Source organism: Choloepus didactylus, chromosome 5 (assembly GCF_015220235.1).
Source record: "Choloepus didactylus isolate mChoDid1 chromosome 5, mChoDid1.pri, whole genome shotgun sequence".
Lineage (NCBI taxonomy): Eukaryota > Metazoa > Chordata > Mammalia > Pilosa > Megalonychidae > Choloepus > Choloepus didactylus.
The window spans coordinates 17,868,826-17,890,345 of record NC_051311.1 but is presented as its reverse complement, the minus strand read 5'-3'; the positions used below and the strand labels follow the sequence as shown (position 1 = coordinate 17,890,345).

At 33.4% G+C, this 21,520-nt stretch overlaps 1 protein-coding gene across 17 annotated transcripts in view; it reads left to right on the top strand.

The window, feature by feature from the left end:
* The window catches only part of PARD3 (par-3 family cell polarity regulator), a 680,011-nt gene that overhangs the window by 417,315 nt on the left and 241,176 nt on the right, over nt 1–21,520 (top strand). For 11 of the 17 annotated variants that reach the window (XM_037835598.1, XM_037835607.1, XM_037835595.1 and 8 more), the window contains 5 exons: nt 1,103–1,228; nt 2,394–2,776; nt 7,353–7,492; nt 9,950–10,078; nt 12,353–12,391. In XM_037835598.1, coding sequence (XP_037691526.1) covers nt 1,103–1,228; nt 2,394–2,776; nt 7,353–7,492; nt 9,950–10,078; nt 12,353–12,391 — 817 coding nt within the window. The remainder of the gene's footprint in view (nt 1–1,102; nt 1,229–2,393; nt 2,777–7,352; nt 7,493–9,949; nt 10,079–12,352; nt 12,392–21,520) is intronic. The other 6 variants (XM_037835600.1, XM_037835599.1, XM_037835610.1 and 3 more) reach the window with 1 other exon arrangement.

The following is a 21,520-nucleotide window of genomic DNA, read 5'->3' as shown; positions in this document are numbered from 1 at the left end:
AAAACATACAGACTATTGGAAATTACAGTGTCTTCAACTTAAATTTATATGGTCTTCTAAATTCTAGTATCTGTCTGGCATGTTTTATTTGTCTTTTTAAGTATTAGAAATTATGGAAGAAAATGCAAGCTTTGGAAATGCCTATAATGGATTCACATTAGTATTTTAACATGATCATGATGTGTTTATGCTAACCATGAAGTAAATCATAGCAATCAGAACTAGGTAAAGACTGGTATTCCTTCAACTGTGATTGTGTAAAGGGTTTACTATTTGTCCTCAGGTAGATAGAATGTCCCGTTAGTTAAGAAGTTAGGGTTTGAGACCAAGTACATTAGTAACTTTTACTTTTGGTTTTCTCCATGTGGGTTTCTAAAAGTTCATTCAAACTTTTCTTTTAATCTGTTAAGTGCAAATATTGACGAGATGAGTGGTGACCGACAGTATTTGAATCTGTCATTGGTTTTCTTTTCCTTGAATGGAAATGCTGGTAACAAATTACTTACTTTTGAGAGAACTAACTTTTTTTTTTTTTTTTTTTTGCTAACATATTTTGAAACTCAGAGTATTAGACACTGAATTTCAGATGCTGAGCACAGAAACTTTTCTATTTCTGAAATCCATCTTATAGTCCTTCTCAAACCTGCAGCACACTAAGGCTATCCTTTCCTTGTTACCTTTCCTTTTGTGGAAAGATGGGTTGCAGTCACAGCAGTGTACCAACTGGCTTAAAACAGAAAACTGCCGAAGTCGTCTACCAATCCACACTCATTCCATGCTCCACATTGCGATATCCATCGAATCATTAGTCTAGCTTTATCTGAAGCATTTTTAAGCACAGAGAGAAGTATATTGTTTGTTTCAGAAACATGATACTGAGAAGCCAGAAAATGATTTCTTCTTTTTATTGAAAGGATCCATTTCTACACATCATTTAGACTGTCATGATTTTTGTTTTGGTGTTATTTTAAAATGTATTTTTAGTGATTTAATGCACCTCCTTATAAGTTTTTGTAAATATAATACTAGCATTAAAAGCGGCAGGACATCATGCACTGTGGAAATATTACATGTGTAATCATTTACATTCTTAATGTTCCAGAACCCTGGGGTTATTAGTAAAACGATTGGAGAAAGGTGGTAAAGCTGAACAAGAAAACCTTTTTCATGAAAATGATTGCATTGTCAGGATTAACGATGGCGACCTTCGAAACAGAAGATTTGAACAGTAAGTGTGTGCTGGCTGCTCAGCTTTAGGTCTGCAGAGTGCAGTCAGTTGAAATCCTCCGAACAGCTTGTCCATGAGCTCTGTGTTTATACCGCAGCGGAGTGTTTTCTGCCATTATCTAGCTTTTAAAAATTTAATCAAACTCACGGTAATTACTACCATTAGACTGTATTTCAAAATGCCCTCTGACTGATAACAGCTCTTTTTCACATGTTATGGGCCCAATTTAGGCTTCACAGTTCTGCTGCTGCTGCTTCGCCTTTTGGAAAATTGACCAGTGTGCTAGTTTTTATTATACTTTAGCTCACATGTCCAACTTTGGGGCAAATAAACAAACAGCTCCTTCAAAGCATGATATTGGGGCACCCTCAGATTTTCCTTATCCTGGTATAAGCCTTTATTCAATTAAAAACAAAAAGTTGAGCAGTTCCTCTTAAATGAGGCAAGAGTGTGGAGAAATTGTGAAGGCCTGTGAAGGCCTGTGAAGGCTCGGGGTGGGGGTGGGGTGGGGGTGATTGACAGACGGATGGACGGACAGACACCTGAGCGTGGAACCACCTGAGATGTGAAAGGTCTTCAAAGCATGCTGGAGTAGTGGTGTGGCCGTGCTGAATCCCGGGGACAGGACTGGTGGCCTTGAGATTTTTGCATACACAGACGTGACTTCCTTCTGTGGATAGCTGATGAATAGTTACGATAGTCTATAACTTTCTATAGTTTTATAAGTTTCTGAAGTAAATTGACAAGGAGATTTCATTCTTTGAGATCTCAAATGGTCCATCTGTAAGGAAATAATATATAATTTTGTAAGTTATAGAGATAGAGGAAAGGTTGTATTTAGTTTCTATTGAAATTATAATACCCTATTCAGCAGTGTGCTTAAAACTTGGATTTAATGATTTATAGTTGAGCACAATATTTTATCTGTAACTGTAGATCGTTTGCCATTTTTATTTGTAGAATAAGAAATTTATATTTGGAGAAGCAGGTATGCTCATTTTAGATTATGCACACTTGGTTGATAAATAGGGTTGAGTATTTTGCTCTTCAGTTTCAACAAAGTCTGTCAGTTCTTGTTGCTTAATTAGGATACTTAATTAAGCTCATAATATCTTCTAGTCTGCCAAACTGGATTTGCTAATTTTCGCTTCTTTCTAAAACCCAGAGCACAACACATGTTTCGCCAAGCCATGCGAACACCCATCATTTGGTTCCATGTGGTTCCGGCAGCGAATAAAGAGCAGTATGAACAACTATCGCAGAGCGAGAAGAACAGTTACTACCCCAGCCGCTTCAGCCCTGACAGCCAGCACCTGGACAGCAGGAGCGTGACCAGCGCCGCACACCCGGCACTGCAGCGGGCGCCGCGGCGGAGCAGCCCGCCGGATCAGACGGACTCCCACCCACGACTACCTCACGGCGCCAGCCCCCCCGGGAAGCCGCCGTCCGCCCTGGCCCCAGCCCTGCAGAATGTATTTAACACGAACGTGAGCAGTGGTTATAACACCAAAAAGATAGGCAAGCGGATTAATATCCAGCTGAAGAAAGGTATAGCCCGTCTTGGTTTTGTTTTATGGCATTTATTTTAGTTTTTTAAATTCATTTTTATTGAGATATATTCACTTACCATATAGTCATCCAAAGTGTACAATCAGTTGTTCACAGTACATCATATAGTTGTGCATTCATCACCCCAATCTATTTTTTGAACATTTTCCTTGTACCAGAAAAAGTGAAAAAAAGAATAAAAAGATAAAACTAAAAAGGAGCACCCAAATAATCTCCCCCCGCCCTATGTTTTATTTAGTTTTTTTTGTCACCATTTTTCTATTCATCCATGCATACACTGGATAAAAGGACTGCGATCCACAAGGCTTTCACAATCGCACTGTCAACCATTGTAAGCTGCACTGCTATATAATCATCAAGAGTCAAGGCTACTCGGTTGTAGTTTGATAGTTTCAGGTATTTATTTCTAGCTATTTCACTGCACTAAAACCTAAAAGAGTTATCTATATGGTGCATAAGAGTGCCCACCAGAGTGACCTCTCGACTCCATTTGGTATCTCTCAGCCACTGAAATTTTGTTTCGTTTCATCCCCCTTTTGTTCGAGAAGATGTTCTCAATTCTCCGGAGTCGGGTCCAGATTCATCCCCGGGAGTCATAGTCCACGTTGTATGGCATTTTTTTTTTGAAAGGCAACCAACTTACCCTGAACACTCCACATTTTACTCCATGATTATGTGAAAGAATTGCTTTAAACACATTACAAAATGCTGTATGCTTTTTAGCATATTTCAAAATTATATTTTTATACTTTTCCTATTTCATTTTGCTGTATAGAAATTCAAATGTGAAAGTTCAAAGGATAGATTTTAAAAAATGTTTATGCCAAGAAGGTTGGCAACTGCTGTTGCTGTAACCATTTTTGATAATGAATGAAATGCTTTCAGAATGTTTTCAAACCCAAAATATGCAGCAAGGATTTGATTGTTTTGATTGGCCCATTTGCTGTCCAGATAGTCTTTGGAGGTCCTCTATTGCAGTTCCATCATTTTGGTGATGGTGAGTGAGTGAGTTGCTTGAAGCTGTCAGTGGTCATCATATAGAATGCTTTGAAGTTAGCATCCTTGCTTCCTGATTTCCAGAATACTACATGGCTTCTCTTTTTTAAGGTGACCTGGGGAATTGTAATAGGGATTGTTCATTCTCTGTTACATACCCTTGTATCAATTTCTAATCATTTAAGTACCCCCATCTTGTAGACTGTGAACCTGTGTGTGCAGAAAGCATACTTTCCCAGTTTGGCCACCTCCACAACTCAGAGCAGACCTCTGGACTTGATGACTTTCTGATTTCCAAGCCGTGTCCCCTCCCTGGCACTGAGATAGTCATACGTTTTTAGCTGAGCATTTTGGTAGACTGCACTTTTTAATGACATCTTCAAAATAATATCATTGTAAAGAATATGTTTCTTTTTATGAACTCACCCAACTCCCAGGGTTGGAAGGAAATGAGTCCAAGAGAGGTTGGGTGACATCCTCCAGGCACAGAGCTGCTGGCTGTGGAATCTCACTAGAATGTTTTCCATATCCTCATACTCAGACCACACTTCTTTCTATCTGGGGTAGAGTTTACAAGGTTGTAAACTCTGAGACTGCTGTTTTCCTAAATCATATATTCTTTCATTGAACTTAATGTGAACCACAAATTCTTTACTTCTGGTTACTGGATCTTAAGCTCCAAATACTTGGTTGACCTAAGCTGGAGTTGACAGCTTGCATCCATTTTTTGATGCCACTTACAAAGCCAGAGGCATATCAGTATAAGTTCTCTTTTAGTTCTTTCAGTTCCTGAATGAGGAAAATATCATACCCCCATTCCTCCTTTTTCTTTACTCAAATGACAGGCATTAGTTTTTAAGCAAAAACACACCAGCAACCACGAATAGAGTTGTATAAAAAATAGAATTCTGCTTGGCATTTATCAATAAAGATGAAGTATTTGACTTGACCATTGTTAAAAAGATATTCGTTTATAAATACCTGTGCCCCTTTAGATTTATACAGGTATATTCATTTAGTTAATTACAATTTTTTTCACACAATTATGATATTTTAACAAATGATATGAACAATTTTAACGAAGGGAAATTTTATTTGCTGTCCAAAGAATCATTCATGTGAATTTGTTTCAAAGGAATTGTTTTATTTTAATAGCATTTTAAAAATATGATTACACCTAATTTAGAAAGGATGTGTTTAATCATTGTAAGAAAAATAGAACTGCTGGTTTCCTTTTAAATATTTTTCTGACCTTAGGTAATCTTGATATAGAGCCCCATATGTATCTTGATTTTAATTTAATAATGGTGAAAATTGAAAATGTATGATGAAAGGAGCAAACTGGCTGCGTGTGCTGCCAATACTTAAATTACTTAATACTTAAAATAGTTTATATTGAAAAATAAATTATACTTACTGTAAATATGAGGGCAGGAGACTACTGATAGCTTTTGCTTAGTACTAAATATGAATTTTAATAATACTGATTTTTATGGGAATTGCATAAGTTTTCATAGTAACTAGCAGATAATTTTATCAGTTATCACCTTTGCAATATTTATTGAAATACATAAAAACATAGGTTGTGTAAATGTTCAAGATTAAATTCAGTTCAAATTGAACTAATGTGCTTTGAGTGATAGAATTGTCTTCTTTTTTTTAAGAATTGCCAAGTACTGAAAAGGGAAGCCTTCATTATGATGATTCTTTGTCATAATTTTGAATTATGTCATATTACATGACAAAATAAAATAGCCCCTATGTACTTGCTTCCATAATTATGATTTCTTAATATTTATTGCCATTTTCACATTCTCAAATACCCTGCTCTTTTGTAGAAATTAGCTTTTTAATAAAGTCAGAGGAGAAGGTCAGTAATCTGTTTCAGTCAGTGCAAAATGTTTTGTTGGCTTTGCTAAATGAAAATTGATATCTATTTATCTTTCTTTTAAAGGTCATTGCCTGAACTTTTAGCTTACAGATTTAGGGGTTATTGCTGATATTTTAATAGCATTGAGGTTCATATAACAGTCAGTCTTTGTAGTTCATACAAATTAATATTGCAAAAGGAGATTGTTTTAGAATTCTTTCTTAATAAATGTTATTGCAAATGGTCAGAGTCCCATGAAAATGCAGAGACATATGGAAAAGTCCCAGCAGAATAATTAGGAAAATTTCATATAGACAGTATGCCATTCTTCGGCACAGAAAACTAAAATTAACAGTTCAGACATATTACAGTTACTTCAGACTTCAAGTAAATGGATGGGATATGTGTAGTAGGTTTAGTTACAGGTGTAATTATTGTTTTCTTCATTTCTGCTTCTTATTTCATCTTTAACCCACATTTCACTCATATTATTTGCCCATATTTATTTGCTTACTTATAGATTTATACTTTTGTTCATAGTTGTATAATGATGTACAGTATCAAATTAATGTATTATTCCTTCTAGATTTTTGATTTTACAGATCTTTTTATTCTTTTTGGAATGAGGTAGTATTTGCTCTAAATATAATTTTAACTGAAATGGAACCTGATATCTTAAAAGTAACTTTTTACAAAGCTTGGGTTGAAATTAATTATTATTAATTAAAGGGGTTATAAAAATTCTGTGCCTCATTAGGTATTTGTCATTATCTTCCCATTTTTATCTTGACACATTTTGGCTTATTGCTTGTCTGTTGTAGTGACAAATATCCCCCCTTTCTACACTGTATTGAGCTTATAAGACTGCCTGTCAGGAAGGTTCCCAAAGAACCTAGAATTTAAATTATACAAATTAGCAGAGTAATTTGTAAATGTCTCTGTAATTTCAGTACCTTTAAATATAATATGAAGGTCTTCAGTCATGGTGGCCATATGAGATGGATACTTCACCAAAAATTTTTCTTTTCTTTTCTTTCTATCTTTGGCTCGCTCCCTTCCTTCCTTCCTTTTTTTTTAAAAAAATATACTTTAGTAATACTTAGGTGAATTCAAAGATATCTAGACAAAGATTACATGATCAATCCAGATCAGTAAATTTCTATGATTTTAATTATAATTTAGGAAGTTTCCATTATTTGTAACTAGAATTATTTCTCTTTTTACTCTTTTTTTCCTATTTCTCCTTCCTTACTTCTACTTCCTACCCTTCAAACCTGGATGCCATTATTGCAGAATACTTGATTTTTGAGGCACATGGGTTTTAATAAATGTTGTTTTTCTTATTTGGAGAAATCAAGTTCATTTGTGTATTCAAAAACTTAGAGCAATGTAGAAAACTTAATAGGCATATTTCTATATTAGCTTTCATCTGTCTGTGAGAAGATTGCCATATCTTCTTAGAGTAATGATTTTGATAGCTAAATTATTTGCACCTATCATAATTTAGTATATTTTGAAACATCTATTACAGTCTTTTGAAACACTAGAACAAATGTGGGCCATTGCAAAAATTACAAAATGTTTTCAAGTTGAGGTAAAGAGATAAAAAATAAATCTTCTAAGTACGATGCCCCTGGACAATTCAAGTGATATCATTTTATCTATTTAATTTTTCTGTTGCATATTCAGGTACAGAAGGTTTGGGATTTAGCATCACTTCCCGAGATGTAACAATAGGTGGTTCAGCTCCAATTTATGTGAAAAACATCCTCCCAAGAGGGGCTGCCATTCAAGATGGCAGGCTTAAGGCAGGGGATAGACTTATAGAGGTAAGTAATTTCTCTAAGTAAGAAGTTTCATGATTTTTGAAAAGTTCCATCTTTTAGGAATCACTTTTTAATATTTTTTATACATTATGAAATAATTCATATATTTTAGCAGAAGTATGCACCACAAGACAATGTGTTTTGCTTTTACAGTTTTTCCATGTGTTTTGATGAGAAATAACCTTTCCACTTACTTTACTCATAAATTTTTAGTTACTCAGAACATTTGGTTTATGAGATAACGTAACATTTTGTCATTAAGTAAGTCCAATGTCTGTCTATTAGGTTTTACTTCTAGATGGCTTTAAATTTATGTCTGGCAGCATAGAATTATTATCTACTTTGTAATCAGAATAGAGACAAATGAAATAAATGAAAAATGTGTGTCTTGATGAGAGAATAAAGGAAATTAGAAATGACAGCATGGAGAATGAACTGAGACCTAGAGTCAGATGTTAGAAAAAGAAAAGAGAAATTGTTTTTCACAATTTCCTGTCAGTGCCTCATGAGTTTCTGTGCATTGCTCTTTGAGGCTACCTTTGAGATGCCTAAACATACATAATTTCTGTTTGTGTGAATATTTGTGCGTTTGTAAAGAAAGAAGAAAGAGATTGAGAAAAAGTGCACTTCATTGGTCCTTCTTCCCTTCTTAGTGTTTTCTTCAGAATACGTGGTCTGTTTTCTTATCAGCAGATATTATGTTTCTTAATTATTAACCAGTACTCCAATACCAATGTTAAAGTAAACTTTTAATATATTATTTTTTTTGTTTGTAGTTTCATAAGTAGTTTTGAACACTATAGCTTGAACTCTTTTAAAGATTTCTTGAAAAGTAATGGAATAAAGGAATAGCTTCTTTCCAAATTTACATTTTGAGCCTAGTTCCTTAAATCTGTCTTCCTTCCTCTTTGGTGTGTGACTCCCTTTCTTAAAAGGGATATGATAGAGATTAAACAAATGGAAGCGTTTGAGTATAAATTATATTTAGAGTGTTTCTTCCAGAAAGGACTACATCTACTTGAATAGTATTAGTCCAATTTTGTTATATTATATTTTAGCTTGTTTTATTCACTTAGAGTCTGAGCTGGGACTTGGGTCTAGCCCTCTTTGTCTCCATGTCTAAAAAATAAGTCTCAGTTCCTTTATCCCTGACCTCCTTATTTTCAAAATGTAATCATTTTATTTTTGAGTCTCTGTCTCTCTAATTACTCAATTGCTTTACTCTAGACACATCACAAAGGCTTTTTTTTTTTTTTTTTTTTGCGAAGCATGAAGGGACTGCAACCTGTACTTCTTCAGAATTGGGCTTTATTTTCTACAGCTATTGGCTTTCCCTTAAAACTGAGACTTCATTTTTGCATGTTTTAAAGCTAACTTTCAAGTGCATGTGGCCATAGCTGTACATTATTGACCAGTGTGGAGTCGTTTTCCTGAATATCTGGATATTTAGAATATTACATTAAAAAATGTTCAAAATGGCTTACTTTAAATATATCTCTCTCTATATATATAGTCCAGGAATTTCTTGTTTTCCCTGAACCTGTTGCTACTTATCACTCTCCTACAATCCCTTAATAGTACTATGAGATCTAAAAGGTTTTTTTTTTTTTTTTTAGTGTTTAGTGGTGGGAAAGAGGTTCCCACACAAATTTTAAGTGCAGAAAAAATTTTGATAGTACACTTTAAGTAATATACTTAATTGCCTTGAACAAAAATGTTACTTTTGTTTAAAGAGAATAATATACAATACTTGTATATATATACTTAATATATAATAATAAAGAGAATAATATACAATACTTGTATATATATACTTAATATACAAAGAAACGCTGTGATTCCTATTAAATATATAATATTTTCGGATAATGTTGTGTTATTTCCTGGGGAGGAAAATGATGAGATTCCCTAGGCACTGGATGCTTCAAATCTCTTTTTCCTGGTAGAATTCTCTCATAACCTTGATAAAAAAAAATTGCTAATCCTCCAAAAATATTTTCATTCTTATATAGTGATTCTCCTTTAGTATTTGCCTTTTGGGGATAAAAAGTTTTCTTCATAAGTTTCAGTAAAATTTCATTGAAAAAATGTTTATGTCAAAATATTTTTGGGGTGTTTTTACTACCCCCTATAAAATAAGTATTTTAATTTTGGTGTAAGAAAACCTATGCTACTTACTTATTACTTGTCAGTCGCTAATGCCCTGGTAGTTGCAGCTTTTGGTTTGTTGATGAATACTGAAACATTTGCTACTTACCATCATATTTCCGGTATCTGGTCTGAGTTTCTTTAGCAACCACAAAAGGCTAGTGGTTATCAGATCATTGCAGGATTTACCATGAAATAATTTATGTTCTTAGCAGACATGGTCAGTCCTGGGATGTGTTTTTTTTGTTTTGTTTTTTTTTTCTGTCATATGTTTGCACAGGATTGCAGCTGACAACTTTGTATTTGTTTTAGGTAAATGGAGTAGATTTAGCAGGCAAATCCCAAGAGGAAGTTGTCTCCCTGCTGAGAAGCACCAAGATGGAAGGGACTGTGAGTCTGCTGGTTGTCCGCCAGGAGGACGCCTTCCACCCGAGGGAACTGGTGTGTACACTTAGAGCAGAGGAAAGATTTCTGAGGCCCTGGGGTCAGGGATCTTGTTTAACTACCTGATGGCAAATGTTTCTTGAGACATTTTCCAGGGTGTTTTTTTATTTTATATTCTTCCAGCCTTAATACAGCATTCTTTTCTCTCTTACTCCCTGTTTTAGAAATAGATCTCCACACCGAGTGTGGGGTACTTAGAAATCAAACTGTAGGGATGTTTTCTAGGACAGCAGGTGTTTATTACTGAAAAAGCTTTCGGATGGGCTGAATGAACACAGAGAAGTCAATTATTTCATAACTCTCTCCAAAGGCTGTCACTGAAAGCTTGCCATTTTCCCTAATACGTATGACACATTTTTCATAGTACGTGTATCTATGCCAAATAAACATGTTTGCTTGCCGGTGAATGAAAAGGAGTACTTTAAAAAAAGATTATTATTATTGAGAATAAAAAGACCTATGTGGCAATAAGTTTCAGGGCTATTAATTATGAATATAGATAACATTATTTGGAATGACATAAATGAAATGAAAAGACATTTGTTTGCAAACTATTTCACTTTTTATGTCTGCACAAATACATCTAGCTATTAGACAGGGGCATTTATATGACATTGGGATGAATGAAATATGTATTTTAAAGTTTTACATAGTTCTGAGTGTTTTTCTGCAAAGTGTGCTAGGTTTCATTTATATGTAAAAATGCCATGATTGGAGGAGTCACCTTAATCTTTGATTCAGTGAAAAAAATGTTTTACTTCAAGTATGTGTGGTATTTTAAGTATCTCACAGCAGGTTGCTGTTGGGTCCTTTTAAACTTTTTGATGTCTCTTTTAGCTAGATTTTAGCTTTTATCTAAACAAGCCTTGTAAACTATAGTGGCAAGAGTTTAGGCTCATATAGCCTAATTCTCTTAAGGCTGTGACATCAAGTATGGATGTGTCATGGTTGATAATACTTTCCCTTTGTTACAAACGCAATAAATTTACTCATACAGATACTTATCACTTGATCACACACAGACCTAAAGCTCACTACGATTTTGTGGACTTTTCAGATTGTGATAGAGTAAAAAGTGAACATTTATACTCAGTAAGGTTTGAATAAATTATACAAACCTCTTTATTTATATTTAAAAATGTTTAATGCATTATTTCTCAATTTAAGTTTAGTTTTTCATTTCCCCTCACTGCTATCTAATTTAGTGCTTAAAATGCCTCCTAATCCTATCTGGAGATACCTCTATTAAATTGTAAATGAGCACCTTTTAAACCAAAATGAAGCCTTAGATGTGATTTGATGAAGCTTTCAGTCTTCCCCACTTTATCTGAGCCTGGGTAATGGTTAGCATTATTAGATTGCCAAATTTAAACATTGCTCTTAAGCAGCCTTCGCCAGAGCTCCTGCCAACATATAGCCAGCTAAGGTATTCAGGTTCTTCTAGTCCAATTTTTATCTTCCAGGCTTCTGTTTTTCCCTTCTGCCACCGCTCCCCCCCCTTTTTTTGATTGTTGTTATTTAATTTATTGCTTGTGAGCTTTCATTAAGGAGCAAGCCAGTAGACACTCAGACAATTGTGTGCGTTGCAGCTACTTTTCAAGATTCAAAAGGATAAAAACCTGAAAAGCTAAGTTATAGGGGGCATTTAAAAAATTATCCTGGAATCTAAAAAACAAAACTTTCTTCTCTCTTTAGGGTGTCTGTGTTTAAATTCTGTGTCTAAACGAAATACAGCTATTGATACGTACTTATAAATCAACTTTCTGTGTATCTATTTCATTAAAGTAACTTTACATTTTATGAAAAGTATCACATTTATTCCCTATGTAATTTTGTAAAGTGTAATACTTCTGGTTCAGACTGTGGTTCAGACTGTTGTTATCTGGTTTAGCTATCAAGTTATTATATATCTTATAACCGATTTAGTTGGGAGAATTAAAAAATGAAATTAGAAAGAGTGCCTTGAATAGGAAAAGCAGTTTGGTGACATTTGTTTTCCTCCAAAGTAATACATTTATAATGGGCTGTGAATAAGCAAGTGAAGATTCATGTGAAGACAGATTTTTTAAAGCACACATACACACAAATAGAAAACAACAAAACCACTTCAGTGAACGTTTGGAATATATCAGCCATAATATAATCACCCTTTATATATTTTGTGGATTTTAAGAACCAACAAAGTTTTCTTTTAAAATGAAGCTTTGTGTCCCTGTGTGTTGAAGATGGCTTTGGTCAGTCTGTATTTATGTTTTTCTTCAATTCTTCTAGAATGCAGAGCCAAGCCAGATGCAGATTCCAAAAGAAACGGTAAGAGCTTCATCTTTTGCAGGTTGCAGATGTTGGAAAGATAAATAGAACTAACTTCTTACTAATTAAATATGAAATAACTTGTACGTCCTTTCTTTTTCTGGCTCATAATAGGTGATACATAGGTTTCTTAAATTCCAAAGTGGTCTTATTTTAAGATTGCCTGTTGCTATTGCCACAAATGGAGAATATTTTGTGATTATTTTTGGTCAGGCAGGCATAAAGAGAGAGAGGTTAATTTCCTGTTCACTTACATAATAAGAGGGACCTAAAATTGGTGAGCTTAATAGTTTGACAGATACCTAAACGATTTCATGAGTTGTGAAACATTAGCTTATAAAATAGCTACAAAGTGAAAGGAAATTAAAAAAAAAAAAAAAAAAAGGAAAGCTTGATCTAGGCATGGAAAAATCACAGAGGCTGAAATGGTACAATGAAAATGTATCATAGCCAGGAAAAATGAAAGTGTTAATAATTAGGCAAAGCATATTAGTTGTCATAAAAACTATAAAGGGAGTAATTTTTCTTAATAAAGGTAGAGTACTCCCAGATCAGACTTTTTTTAAAAAAATTGAGTCCTGTTTAGAAGTAAAATGCAAATGCAAGCTGGAAATAAAGGAGTTAAGTTGAGTTCTAGCAGGTATTACTAAGAATAAAAATAAGCATAGCTATTTCAGTATCTGTTTAAATTTCATTTTAGTGTGGATGTACTAGTTGGGGAATAAAAAATATATTGATACAGAATCTAATCCATTAAACGTTCTAAAAGTCAGAATCTTTTGTATATCAAACAGCAAAGCATAAAAACATATAATTTCTAGACTGTTATAAGTAGAAGGGAAATTTAGCAAAACTATATCCACAGTGGCTGATGTTAATTTGTCTTCCCCAAAATTGCCATATTAAGTAGATAAAAACAAGAATATAGAAGATCTGCATAACATAACTAACAGGATTAATTTTCTTCACACATTCTTAAACATTCAACTTTGCACCTAATAAGCCAACAAAGAAGCATGTTATTTTCAAATATTCCATAATTACATATATGGTTGACCAGTCAGCCCTCATACTGAAATCAGTAAACATCCATGAGACTGTTACACATTGGTAAGTTTAAGTTGTAGAGAATTCATAGCCCAGTTTTTTTGTTGTAAAATAACGTGCCAGTGATATCTAATAAAAATCACAGTGGAATTTGTGTGTGTGTGTGTGTGTGTGTGTGTGTGTGGAGGTGAGGGATAGAGTAGGTTATGGGGTGAGGGGAAATTGGACAAACAGCTTCTAGGAAACATGCACAAGAGCCAATTTTACTATTAGAAGATGACAATGATGACAAAGTAATATGGTAAAATAGCAATAATTAGACAGCATAGTATTGTTACAGAAAGGTCATTTAAACTGGTTAGAGATTACAGAAATAGATCTGGCATGTATCTGTGTATATTAAAGGTGGAATTTCAAATTATTGGTAGTGGATAACTTTTTAGTGTTCAAGATAATTGGCTGTTCACTTTAAAAACATTAAGTTTCATGCCTTTTTGTTATTCACCAGAAAAAGAGTTGTTTATGAATTTAAACCTAAAAAGCCTAAGAGTAAATATAGAAAGCATTACTAACTCAAAATGTCCTAAGAGAGAATAGGGTATATTGTTTGTACAAACATTAAAACTTTTGTATATCAATGACTACACCGTGAAATAATCGTAAGAGAAGTGCTAAAACGGGAGAAATATTTGCAATCTGATCCCTGGTTGAAGAACCATTTCCTTGGACTCTTAATATCATAAAACTTTTTGGAAAGCAAATGACTTTACTTATAAACTACATCTGTTAATGCTTAAGAATATCTGAGATGGAAAAAAGATGACATAAGCAGAAAAGATAGGCATGTTCATTGAAAATTTTTGGTCAGTCCTGTTGAAGAAACTGATTAGCCGTCAGTTTTTTACTCTCTAAGGTGAAGAAGCAGCATTCACTTTATATTTGATGTTCTATTAAAAAATGCAAAGTCCATCCTTATTCTCTCCTCACCACCAGCCTTTTCTGTACACAGTAGTATGCCTCTGCAAATTAAAGTTTAGTCACTTTAACAGAAGAAGTAATAGGCACGTTTATGTGTGCCTGATTTGTAATGACAAATGGAAAGTTGTTTCTGATACTAGTTTTAAACTAAGTCAAATGTGTAGTTTCCATTTAAAAATGTTTCCGTTTTTGGTTTTTCTTTTTTTTTCTATATCCCTTTGTACCATATGTGTCTCTGTTTGTCGTCTTGTATAGAATACATTTTTGGTTGTGAAAGGCTTCATGTTAAAAATTATAATTTAAAAAAATTACTTCTGGGTTCATCAACTCTGTACATTTTGATGGCGAGAGTCTGTTTCAGGCATTTTAAATATTACCCATCCTTGGCACACAGTAGAACAGTAGAGCTCAAGGAAAACTTCGTGACAGGCTTTGACTATTTTTATTTATTAGTCTTTCTTAATGATGTTCTTTTGTTTCTAGTTCTAGGTCTGTGAAATCCTAGGTTATCTTTTTTCTCAGTGCTTAGAAATACAAAAAAAAAAAAAGTACTGGTGATTTCACTGTAGATCTGAGTCCAGTGCACAGTTTTCATTTGGGATTTTCTCAGCATAGATTTTGAGGCAAACCATGGTGTATCCATGTACTAGCACAGAAGAGGTACCTCTAGGTAGAATGATGTTTCTTTCGGTTCTCCTAAAGAGAAATACTATCATCATGAACTGTGCATGCTTTGCACAGGTCCACAAAAAATAGTACATTGTTCCTTTTACCTTTAACATTTAACATTGCTTATAACATTGAAGTACTATCAGTGACTGACTTTTACTGATCTATTATTGTGCTAAGCTCTTTATTTGCATTATCTCATTTAATCTTCACAATTACTAGGACTTAGTTGATATTATTATCCGAATTAAAAGAGAGGGAAAAATAGCTAAGTTTAGAATGTTTAGATCATTTTTCCCAAATCTTACAGCTCTTATTTAAGGGAAGGAGTCAGGGATGAGCTCAGTTTGTCTGACTCAGGAATCTACAGGGCTGATTTCTCTCACCCTCCATATCAGTTGTTATGGAGCAGTTTGATATGTGGAATTAAAAAAAAAAATGTAAAGGATTAGATACATATAAGTACTTTGAGTCTAAGGTAATATAGTATGAGTTGCATACTGGATGTTGATCAAATTTGATTGGATTTTGCTAAAACACAAAGAAAGAGGGAAAGATATATATATATATATATATATATATATATATATATATATATATATATATTCTGTTGTTTGTATGTATTTATTGAATGAATATGTCTTATTATTTAAGATCTCTATTATTCCTTAAACTTTCATGTGATTTAAGTATCTGGAGAACAGATCTGTCCTAAAGCACATAACTCCTAGCCTAGTCTAAATTAGAAACTCAGTGAATTTGTTCCTTGGTTGAGTGTTACCATGACCCACAGATGAGTCTGGGAGATGGGTAGGGCCAATGGTAATGAGACTTTTTCAATTCCTGATGGGTAAATTTCCTGTACATCTTCCATAATATTGAACAGATTTATCAGAGTGGGAGATTAGAAATTCTGGTTTTAGGTTACCTTTTCAAAATCATGGCAAAAAGCTGAATTAATTTAGCAAAGGCCCCAGGTTACCTGCTCTGTGTCCTCGAGTTTGCCTTTTAAGTTTATTTGCTTGGTAGGAGCCTGTCATTGTGGATGTTCTGGTTGGACTAGAGAATATTTGAGGTAGTGAAGTTACCTCCTGGCCTGTCAGGCTGTGACTTAACCAAAGTACCACTTTCTTTCTTGGGCTTCAAATAGGATGAATGCAAACTCACTTAGGAAACCTCGTAAGAATACTTGTGTGGGATCCATATGAGAATATAATTGTATGTTAGACAAATCCAGAGCTATTGGATAAGAGTAGAGCCTAGAGAAGAATATAGTCTGGAGTTTAAGATTATACTAGAACATAGCTAAAAGATAAAGCACATATCTAAATTTCAAGAATTCAAAAGGTATTTGAAAAGAGTTAATGGGATCACCCTAAAGAAACTGCAGGGATACCCTGAAGATCATGGGACATCTTGATAGGCTAGCTTCAGAAAGATTTAGTCTCCATATAAAAAGTTTTAAAGAGCTAGGAATAAGCACAGTTGTTAATACATTCATTTAACTAATGGTTGTAGTTTGTCAAGTATAAGCCACCATATTGGCCCCACTGTAAGTTAAGAAAATGATGGAGGCAGGCAAAGCAATTAGGGAAAGTGGGGATAAAGGGGAAGTGAATCTGAAATATCACCTCTTCATCCCAAATGATGTACACATTCTCTGGGATAAACCCATCAGCAAATACTTCTTTAGACTCATAATGCTAAATCCATTTGAATACTATAGAAAACACATGGAAGTATACACAACTATCTAATTTGAGTTTTTGGTGAAGATTTTTACTATCACACAGTAATCATATGGTGATCTCAAGAGTTTGATTTTGAGCATCAAATGATGCTATTGTCACAAAGATTTTTTATAAAATCCTACTTCCAGTGTTTTGTTTATTCAAAACTTATTCTAAAACGGTCTTATTCCAAAATAGGCTTGGAATATTTTCATGATCATATGAAAGTTATAGTGATAATATATAGTGAATCTCTGTAACAGTTTTTAAGGCCTTCATTTGCAATTGCTTACTCTTACTGTTGTAAGATAAGAATTTCTTAGTGTTTGGTAAGTTTTCCCTTGGGAAAATATATCTTAGTTATTTTTTATTGTCCTTTTGCTGCATGGTGATAAAACAGATAAAATATTTAAAATTTGTGGTATGATTTTTAATAGAGTTACTTAAAAATATTATTGGAGTAATGTCTGTTTTTAAAATAGCAAAATTAATCTGGGTTAATTAGATATAATTTTTATTCTGAAATATCAGATTTTCAGGAAAGTTTCAAGAATTAAGCTCCATATGCCCTTAACCCAGATTCCCTAATTGTTAATATTTTAATATACTTCCTTCTCCTCCATTTCCTTCCCTCTTCTCTCCACTCCCCCCCAATAATTTCTTTTGTGAACTTAGAATAAATTATAGATATAATGCCATTTTCCCTGAAAGCTCCTGTGTATATTTCCTAAAAACAAGGATATTTTCTTAAGAAAACACACTAAAGATATCAAAATCAGGAAATTAATATTGATTGTTAGGTGCTTAATTGTCCCGTTTAATGTCCTTTATTTCATAAACAAATAAAAGAATGGAATAGAACAGAATTCTGGTTCAGAGCCCAATCCAAGACCACATGTTACATTTAGTTGTCATGTCTCTTCAGTATCCTTTAATCTGGGTATTTCTTTACCTTTGTTTGTCACGACTTTGACTTTTTTGAAGAATATAGGTCAATTATTTTGTAGAATGCCCTCAGTTTGGGCTTCTCTGATGTTTCTCTGGTTGGATAAGTATTTTCTTGGTTTACATTAAAGATCAGTAACTGTACAAACAGTTTTTCTTGGTATTTTTATTATCATATGAAATTTTAAAGAAATCTTTAAAATTTTCTTAATTTGGCATCTTGTGTTTGAATTAGAAAAGAGTATTATAAAGTCAGATTTGACATTTTAACTTTGCTAATAAGAATAATTAACCATAATATATCAGCACAAATAACATGCATAAATGTTTACTTCACATATGGGATAAATTAAAATATATAACTTAAAAGAAACTTTGGCGTATGACTGAGATTATTCTGTTATTAAAGTAAGAACAATCAAGATAATCAAGGAATTAAAAAATTCCTTTAATTAAAAACATAAATGGTTGTTAATATTTTTCTGAAATACCTGCATATTATTTAATCTCTATGTGATGAATAGATGTATTCTCTCTTCAGCTTCTAAGAACACTTTTGACAGGTTTGAGAATGACGTGTGTCACCACAGCCTTTTCCCATTAGAGCCATTAGGTGACACATCCATGGTTCTTTTCTTTCTCATCCCAGCACCACCCTCTGCCCAATAACCCTCCCCCCACCACACATTGTGCTTTTGAGCAAGAAAAATTAAAGAAATGGACTTTTTATATTACAAGAATAATGCACATGTTGACTGTAGAATATTCAGATAAACACAGAAGAAAATTAAAATCCCATGCAATTCTATCACTTCAGTGTCATCACTTTTATGTTTGCTCTCTCATTATTTTTTCCCTTTGCCTATGTAGGTAATAATCCATGTGCCTTGTTCCTGGCACAAGGAAAAACTGCTCTAAATCCCTTCCTTTTGGAGCTTCTGCTGCTATGGGAAGAAAGACATTAAACAATGGATAAAATAGGCTATCAAGGCTTACAATGGGTGAAGTACTGGAATTTCTAAGAAGCCATAGGATAAAACCCAATTTCTTAGTCACAAATACTCTGCTGTGTTACTGAATAAGCTTTTCTAAGACTGTTTAATGGTTGAGTGGCATTCCATTGTGTATACTGTAGTCTACCAAGTATCATCTGTAGGATTGTTATCAATTTTTAGCTGTTATAATTAAAGCAGTGCCCAATCTCACAGTTAAATCTTTGTGTGTGGCCACAATTAGCTCTTTAGGACATATTACTTAAAGTAATATTCTAGATTAAGCAGTAAGGAAAACGTAGAAGGTTTTGATAAGCATTGCCAGCTGACTTCCACAAACATTGTACCTTTCGATATTTTCCCCTGCAGTGTAAAAAAGTGCCTATTTCACCACACCTTCTATGTTGTTGGATACTATTTTTAAATATGTGTATATGTATCTTTATTAATTCGATATCTATTTCGTTGCTAGATTAATTTGCACATCTTTCATTGCCAGAGTAAACCTTGTTTGGGAGGCTTATTTTCTTTAATGAAGGGCTTGTTCACATCCTTTCCCATTTGTTGTGGGAGTGGTCATCTTTTTGATAGTAAAAATATTAACTCCATGAAGGAGGTCAGAATTTTGAGAGAGAGATCAATAAATTATAGTGGGAGTGATAAAAAGTTTGCAGTCATTTATTTCTTTGCAGAGCTCAGATTCAGAGTTTTGACTCAGTTCTATAATTGTATGGTCTCGTGTGATGTGTGTACATATCATGTTTAGTTTGCCTCTCTTCACAATATTCTATTCACTCATTTCAAAATTTTCGTATGTTAAGGCTCAGAGATTATCTTCTCGTGATTAGAATATCTGCTACCTAACATGATCAATTTTTATTTCCTCTCCTAGAGATAGTCCTATGGTACAGATTAGCTGCAGTTTCAGAGCAGCCTGTTGGTCGTTTGTATTCCTAGCACTGGGTATTGGGACTAGTCAAAAAAAAAAAAAACAGGCTTTGTTGCTGATCACTTGTGAATATTTTTCTATCTCATTGCAGAGCATATCACTGCTGCGCTGAGGACAGTGGGAAAAGGTTTAATACTGTCCATTCAGTAGCTATGCCCTATTTCTAATATGCTTAGCAAAAATGCCTTTATTTTCCTGAGCTTTTAAAGACAAAACTGCAAATGGAGTAATAGGTAAAGAAATAACTGACAGGTGGCACTGATGGGGGAGGATCATATATGTACATGCTTGTGCACGCGCGTACGTGGTTGAATGCACTACGTGTGTTTGAGTAACTTGAAGGGCAAGTTAAAGAAAACACATGTATTGAACTTCTGTGGAAAGAATTTGACTCAAGAAACAGTTGATAAGGTACAGAATCTGGATTGAATAACAATCACAGTGATAGAAAATTAGCTTTTACTTTCTATAGGAATGTAGGGATCCCCATATTACTTTGACTCTGTAAAAGTTCTCTATAATCTAACATTTCAAATTGCTTTTGAAGAGTGATTCTTTTCAACATTTTGCTGTCAGAGAATTAAGTTCTAAAGCTAACATTAATTTTAGTATTATATCAAGAGCCAAATGGATTAATAATGGAATATCAAATGGAAAGTACAATCTCTCACTTAAATGTTTTTAATGAAGACAATGCTTAACACTTGATGAGAAGAGCTGGAAATGAAAATTGTGCCCTTGTAGTTTTCCTAGTAAATGTAACTTTTTGATGGAGAGTATAATCTCCTTTAAAACAGGTTTAGTATCGGACTTGTCAGGAAATGATTCTAACTTGATTAAAATTTGTCTTCATTTTTTCAGTTAGTTTCTTATCTTGATTTTTCAAGTAGGGAAAAAAGGGAGAATTTTAAGCCTTAGTGAAACTTGATGAGAATATCAAAATCAGTAAATATTTTAGATAGTCAAAGTGAAGAACCAGATCAGTAAGTCACAATTAAGGTCCTTCTGGATTTGCAGCAAACATGCTTACTCAATGATCAGCCCTAAATGTGTTCTTCTAAAGACTATCTCTGGTCTCTATATCTTTAAAATTGCAATTTTTCTAGGAAGTTACTGATGAACAAAGTCAATATTATTTTTCAGTTACTTTAGTTTTTAAAATAAAAGGGGACTCTGGTATGTTTTCATGCTGTTGATAGGATTTTGAATTTCAAACAACAAAAATTACCTATGTACATTGTATTTTTGGAACAGATTTTATACTGAGGTAGCTCTTTTCATTCACAGTCATTACTTATTAGACTCTTTAATTGTTTCTAACTATGTGTATATAAAGATACTTTTCCATAGCAAACATTTGAATGTACTTGTCACATGAGTATTTGATGTTTACTTCTAGCCAATAAGTTGGTTTGATTTTAAATGTAGTTGTTCTCTGGGAATATTATTAAACATAAGAAAGTTTGTTTAGTGAACAGTCTTAGGCTTTGTTTTGACCCTTATGCTGAAATATGTTTACTTTGCAAAGTTAAATACATTGTCTCTATTAATAGCTACTGCTCTGTAGCTTTTCAATTTGTTCTTTTTTTGTATTCCTTAATATAATTTTCATGTTTTCAACATTATCAATTTTAACATTATCAATGAAAAAATAAAAAACTGTAAAGCATTCCTTTGAGATGGCATAATAAATGTACTACCACAAAATGTTAATATTATATATTAGTTAATTAGAAATGTCACTTAAAAGTCACATTATTATAAATTTTTAGTTTTAAATATAGCATCTCTCTTGTATTAAAATTGTTTAATAAATAAT